Raw genomic sequence first — 6,693 nt, forward strand, 5'->3', positions numbered from 1 at the left:
AAAGCAAGCCTCACAATCAAAGAAGTCAAGAAACAAAGAATAGACATTTGTTGTTAGTATATTCATAGAAACAGAATTGTTCAACTTTCTAAGTTCTAACCTACTTTGAAAATTTCTTACAAGTTTTCCAAAACTCCGGTTGCATTTGGAACTGTACAGGACATGCATAACCAAATATTTTGTGGATGATCAAGTAATGTAGACTCTAGCTTTCCTCCAAATTTGTAAACAATCAGTCCTTACTAAAAGCAAGTTATCGACTAGAGACATGCAGTCCTGTATAATCAGCACAAACCTCAATCTTGAAATGTATATGGTTCCTTCAATTCTATCTCAAACTTAGAAAAGCTGAACTTGATATTCTCCTTCTCCAAAAAATAAAAAAAAAATAAATAATATATATAAACATGAAAATAAAAACAAAAATAGAACTCCTCCTTCTCCAGTTGAAAACTTCTTGAATTTTCTCTAATGTTGGTTGTAATTATTTGACAATCGATCCAAATTACTTGCAATACTATGAAGATTCGCGCTGGAGCTAGTATATTACTGTATTTGTTAAAGCCTGGTGGCCTACGACTGTTTAGAGATTGCTTGTGAAGAACGTGTGTGGAATACTGTGAAAGTCGTTGGTAGATGGGAAAATATTACTTAGAATGAGCCATCACCTTAAGTAAGAGTTAGACACGATCAAACTTGTAAACCCAGGCCCCCAAGCTGCATGTTCTGCTATCCAACAGCCACTGGTGTACTTGCAACTTTGCCGATGAATTATGACAGCAATACGTGAACTTCGGGGCGATTTGCTGCGTGATCCAACTTGCAAACTTCTTTTGGCAGATTTTCATCGAAACATCACCCAAAGAAAAAGAAAATAGATATATTCCTTTGCCAGTCTGTTCAACAATTTATGGCTGGTTCTTAGATTAAGAGTTGTAGGCTTGGAATTTTTTTTTTTTTTTTTGGTGTGTGGTTTGCCTGAGATGAATGATACATTCGTCATTTTATAACACTTAACTGTTTATTACATATTCAAGCATCCCTTTGAAGCAGGAAATAAAACTTAAGGCAATTGCAAGATTTCCGTCACAACCATTGTGACCTACAAGGTTTTGTAACACTGAAACTTCGAAGAGAATTAACAACTTTTCAAGATCTTTCGGTTTAATTGGATGAGCTTGGTAGTAAGTTACTAATCGCTGGTGCTCCTGGCAAATTAGAGCAATTGCTGGTTAGGAAAGTCAAACACAGAAGGTATTAACTCATTTAGCTAAGAGGATATATATGACTAATGACTGCCACTAAACAATCATAATTTACAATGTACAAATTCGGTTAATGAATCATTTGGCCGACTCAAATAACACAGGCGAGGGATGGTTATCTCGCAGAAACGAAGAACTTGTTCTCCTGAATAACTTCAATGAAGTGGATGGACTCCAAGTCTCCAACAGAGTTTACATGTTATCCACACAAATATGTAAGAAATTTGGATCGATCAGTTAGATAATCTTCGTTTGTGTTACGGGGAAAATATCCAGATCCGGCCTCCTTGATATGAACACGGTATGGTTGACCATTAATATGTATCGTCCTAACATCAAAATCCAGAAGGTTCACAAGATTCAAAAACTGCATTCATGAGATCAGCCAAATTGGAACAGGCCATGAGAAGAAGCTGACACATTTTAAAGGAAGACACAATTGGCGGTTTGATAGAATATTTCGAGACATATAGCAAAAGCAAGGTCTAGAGAAGGTGACAACAAAGGTGGAAAGATTGACAAAAAAAAATTCTCAGCATATGATCCCTAATGACGACGTGAAGGTGACAAGAATCACTTCCCTTTTTTTCTTTGAATCGAGAATCACTTCTTTTGGAAACACTTTTCCTATCAGAAGTTTAATGACACATTGTCTTTAGGCCGTATATAGGGCCAAAATTATCTTAGTAAGTAACCTAAATATGAAACGGTAGACAAATATTCAGGTGTCTCCACGTGGACCCACAATTTGAGTCTTGTAGGTATTTTTGCATTTGAAAGTTGTTGGGTTAAGTTATCAATATTTGCATGTTAACGTGGCGTATAATCTTACGTTCCATGTAGCTGTATCAACCCAAGAAAACCTGCAAGGGAAGCAGAGGTTTGAATATAAATATGTACCATGCACAAAGAGGTAGTTGCAAACTGATAAACGGCCTCATTCTTTCATTAGACAACAGTCAATCTACCTTCATCTTACCCCCTTTCTAATCCTTATAAGCCTTGTGATTGTTGCAGAAATATCTGATTCCAAGTTTCTTCACAAAAATCATTAGCGAAAAAAATAACAAAAACCAACCTGACGAATGGAGTCTGCTCTTTCCGAGCTCGAAGGGACCCTTGTAAAGGATCCTGATCCATTTTCCTACTTCATGTTAGTAGCTTTCGAGGCATCAAGCATAATTCGATTTGCTTTCTTGCTAATTTTATGGCCAGTTATCCGTTTGCTGGAGATTTGGGGACAAAGAGATGCGGGCCTAAAGTTGATGATTTTTGTTGCCACGGCTGGGGTGCCTATATCCGAGATCGAAGCCGTGGCAAGGGCAGTGTTGCCCAAGTTTTATTTTGATGACATTGATATGGATGCTTGGAAGGTCTTCAGCTCCTATGACAAGAGAATTGTGGTGACTAAAACCCCAAGGATTATGGTGGAGAGGTTTGTGAAAGAGCATTTGCGAGCTGATGATGTTATTGGGAGTGAACTTTCGGTCAATCGGTTTGGATGGGCTACTGGTTTCATCAAAGACGGTTTTGATTCAATCTCCGACCGCGTTTCTGAATTATTCGAAGATGAACAACAACCTAGTTTGGGCCTAGGAAGGACAGAATATTCTGGCTCTGAATTCTTACACTCGTGCAAGGTTGGTGAATACAAAATTTCTAAACTTAGTTTCTTCATCACCTATCAGAACTATTTATTATAGTCAGACCATATCTGAGTTGAACTGGAAGAAAAAAGGGGTGGGGGACGTTACTTGCATAATAGTTAAATAACTTTACTTTTTGCTCACGTATGTGCTAAAATTTACTGGACAATGGCTTGTAAACAGGAACAATCTCATCCGCGAATCACCAGCAACGAGAAACATGACCGCCAGTTCATCCGCCCACTGCCAGTGATCTTCCACGATGGCCGGCTAGTGAAGCGGCCAACACCATCAACTGCCCTCCTAATTCTCTTATGGATTCCTCTGGGAATCATTCTCGCTGCAATTCGCATTGTCGTTGGCCTCATGCTTCCCATGAAATCGATTCAACGTATGGCTCCTGTATTCGGTGGCAAAGTGATGGTGAAAGGAAAACCACCTCCGCCGCCATCTGGCTCCACCTCTGGAGTGCTATTTGTCTGCACGCACCGAACCTTAATGGACCCCGTCGTCCTCTCCGCCGTCCTCCATCGTAGAATTCCAGCAGTAACATACTCCATTTCTCGCTTTACCGAGATCTTATCCCCTATTCCAACTGTGCGCTTGACGAGAACCCGAGACATAGATGCTGAAAAGATTAAACAACAACTGGAAAAGGGAGATTTGGTCGTCTGCCCTGAAGGAACAACGTGTAGAGAACCCTTTCTATTGAGGTTCAGCAAGCTTTTCGCAGAACTAACCGACCGAATAGTTCCAGTGGCCATGAACTATAGGGTTGGGTTTTTCCATGCAACCACTGCTAGGGGTTGGAAAGCTTTGGACCCCATATTTTTCTTCATGAATCCCAGACCAATTTATGAGGTAACATTTTTAAATCAGCTCCCTGTGGAAGCAACTTGCTCTTCAGGTAAGAGCCCACATGATGTTGCTAATTATGTTCAGAGGATCTTGGCTGCCACACTTGGTTTCGAGTGTACGAATTTCACCCGCAGGGATAAATACAGGGTTCTTGCTGGCAACGATGGGATAGTTTCACAAACATCCACTGCCGAAAGCCTCAAGAAATTGATGAGCGGATTCAAGCAGGTTGTGGGTACTTTTAAGCCTTTCATTAACTGAAAACTGGGCTCGCTCGTTATTGTAAATTTTTGTTTACATACTATATTCTTACCCTCAATTTATCCTGTTTTGTACAAAAAGCGAGGTCTGTATTCTTTATCTTTTTTGTTTGAGCAATTTCTCTTTTGTACTGGATTTTTTTCGCTGAAGTGTTGAATAATGTACTAGAATGACTGATGTTACTGGTAATGCTAATTATTCAGTTGGGATATAAATATATTTTTATTTATTTATTTTTATCTTTTTGTCGCAGTTCTGTTAAATATATATGGTGGAGTTTACCTTTACAGCCCCAGCTGAGCTTTTAACGAATTTTTAGAATCTTTAACCTTCTTATTAGAGGTAAACAATTCTCACTGAGATCATAAGATCCCACCCCTCCACTGTTTGGAAAAAAAAAAAAAAAGAGTTCATAAGAATTTTTAATTAACCACCATAATTACGGAGATTATGTCTTGGACCCCTATTATACCACACGAGATACTCAGTGTCACTTTTTTTAGTGTCACTTCAGTGTCATTTTTATATTTGTGTCAAGTGTCATGTTTATTTAATTTGTCATGTGCTATTTATTTAATTTCTTCTACCATCACGTGATAAGTAGAATTGGCACTGGATTTGGCACCGAATAGTGGCATAGAGGATCCCAACTGCTATTATACAAGGTAAAACTTTGTCTTGGTGCCTACTACAGAATTGCGAAAACCTGATGTATATAAAGGAAGTTAAGAGCTCTTAACATTGCTAAAAATAAAATAAAATAAAGAAGATTCAAAGTTTATGGAAAACTAGTGTTTGCTCTTGATTGTTTACTTGTTTAAGAAATATGACAAATATTAACGCTCCTGGCTATCAGAAGCACTGAGCAACTACCGGCCCTTGTATCCCCTTTTTTTTTTTTTAATATGCGATGATGTGAAGCAATTACTTTAGGTTTCTGCAGCAAAGTATTGTTTTTTTTTTTTTTTTGAACTTCAGCACCGAAGTTTTCAAGCATTATTATTATTATTATCTTTTCCTGTAGCTATTGTACTTTATTAAATTGATCTGCAACTCAACTTCCCTGCAGTATCTATTCGTCAAAGATCATGGACGCAAGAGAAGCGAAAAATACAAAAGCATTGGCTGCCTGATTGTGCTTCGAAGCCCTTTAATACCTGTCTTCAGATTCAAAAGTGTCAATGAACGAACATGAGATCGCAACCTCTCAAGCACTTCCTTTCAGGAAGCTCACATCTACTTCCAGATCGAAGGCATCAGAGGTGCCAGAGCTCCTGTTAGGCTTCTTTCACTTCAGGAGATATCCGTACGTCTTGATGAGAGTCCCTTGCAATAATGAAAACTGCATGCATGCATGCAGGCCCCCTAGGATTTTAGGAGTTCTTCTACAATCAAATCTTGATTTCTTGGTGTAAATAAATATAAAGATTTACATTCCTATTTTTCTAAATATAAATATGATATATAAATGTCGTTACTAGCTAGTAGCATACAGCTGCTACATGGTAGAAGCAGCCACCTATTAAAGGTAAAATTTTCACGCCATTATACAATAATTATAAGTCCAATTATTGCCACCTCTATAAAATATCGGTGCAAGAATGGTAACATGGTGAATTTCTCACATAAAACTCCCCTCCCTCCACCAGTCACTTGTTCTCTCTACAAGGTTATTCCATTAAAAGTGACATCGGGCTTGATCCCATCCCCTCCTTTGTTTTTTTTTTTTCCTCTTTATGTAGGATGTGCATGAAATGGCTGCTTCATAAAATAAGTATCCTGCAGCATGTCTTGGTGTCTTTTTCCCTTTTTTCATTTTTCAGTGAACTTGATGATAATGATCGGGGTGATCGCGCCAAAGTTAAACCAAAAAAAGTACGTTTTAAGAAGAAAATTTTGTGCCGGATCGTGATTTGTGAGCCTTTTCCGTTGCTAGAAATATACTAAGATACTTGTGAAATTGAGGCCGTAATTCGTTTGACTAAATATCTGCTATGTATGATGCGATGCGGGTGGAATCCTTCGGACAACGCACAATCCACAACATGATAGCCTGACACGTACTTCAGGATGTCTTTGCGTGGCGTACCATTCTTCGAATCCATGTGGTGATGTTACAATGGGCCTCAGTCAAGTGAGACCCCGTAAGTCCCGTTGGCGCCTTTCTTATAGTCGGTTAAAAAAAAAATAGTGAAATATGATGGTTACCTTTGCAGTTTCCATATCAAGATTTCTTTCAACCATTGCTAAAGGCCTCTCAAAAGCTTTCTTAGTTAGCAGGGGAGAAGAGAAGACAGAAAACGGAAGTACGACAGCAAAACAGTTTAAGCACCAGAATGAATTATTAACCAGCAGTTCACGTTGCTAACTATCTTGATAGTATAACATATTGTACAAAATCCGCGCCTGCTAGATTCTAGGGACCAATATACCTCCGTCTGTAGTGGGATTATGCAGTCACCCAAATGGATTTCTTTACGTACAAGACAAAAGTGAAAATTTTTTTAAAAAAAATCAATAAATTGTTAATTAGATTAGAATCCTTCATCACTTAGCATTTGTGTATATGCACATATGGCCTCAAAAAATAATATTGCTTGTGTTTGGATAGAAAGTTATTTTGAAAAAAATAATATCATAATATTTTATATAATATGATATAC

At 38.1% G+C, this 6,693-nt stretch overlaps 1 protein-coding gene across 1 annotated transcript; it reads left to right on the forward strand.

Moving 5' to 3' along the window:
- Positions 1-2,203: 2,203 nt before the first annotated feature.
- On the forward strand, positions 2,204-5,507 carry LOC113725446 (glycerol-3-phosphate acyltransferase 5-like). The gene is made up of 3 exons (XM_027248597.2): positions 2,204-2,905; positions 3,095-3,997; positions 5,100-5,507. The coding sequence occupies exons 1-3, from the start codon at positions 2,351-2,353 to the stop codon at positions 5,223-5,225; spliced, it is 1,584 nt and encodes a 527-aa protein (XP_027104398.1). The 5' UTR covers positions 2,204-2,350; the 3' UTR covers positions 5,226-5,507.
- Positions 5,508-6,693: the final 1,186 nt, after the last annotated feature.

Source organism: Coffea arabica, chromosome 2c (genome assembly GCF_036785885.1).
Source record: "Coffea arabica cultivar ET-39 chromosome 2c, Coffea Arabica ET-39 HiFi, whole genome shotgun sequence".
NCBI classification, from domain to species: Eukaryota; Viridiplantae; Streptophyta; class Magnoliopsida; order Gentianales; family Rubiaceae; genus Coffea; species Coffea arabica.

What these genes read in the sequence shown, in the direction of transcription:
- LOC113725446 (XM_027248597.2), top strand. Translation starts at nt 2,351, where the DNA reads ATGGAGTCTGCTCTTTCCGAGCTCGAAGGGACCCTTGTAAAGGATCCT. An exon ending in AATTCTTACACTCGTGCAAG is followed by an intron (nt 2,906 to 3,094) that starts GTTGGTGAATAC and finishes GCTTGTAAACAG; the next exon opens with GAACAATCTCATCCGCGAAT. An exon ending in TGATGAGCGGATTCAAGCAG is followed by an intron (nt 3,998 to 5,099) that starts GTTGTGGGTACT and finishes ACTTCCCTGCAG; the next exon opens with TATCTATTCGTCAAAGATCA.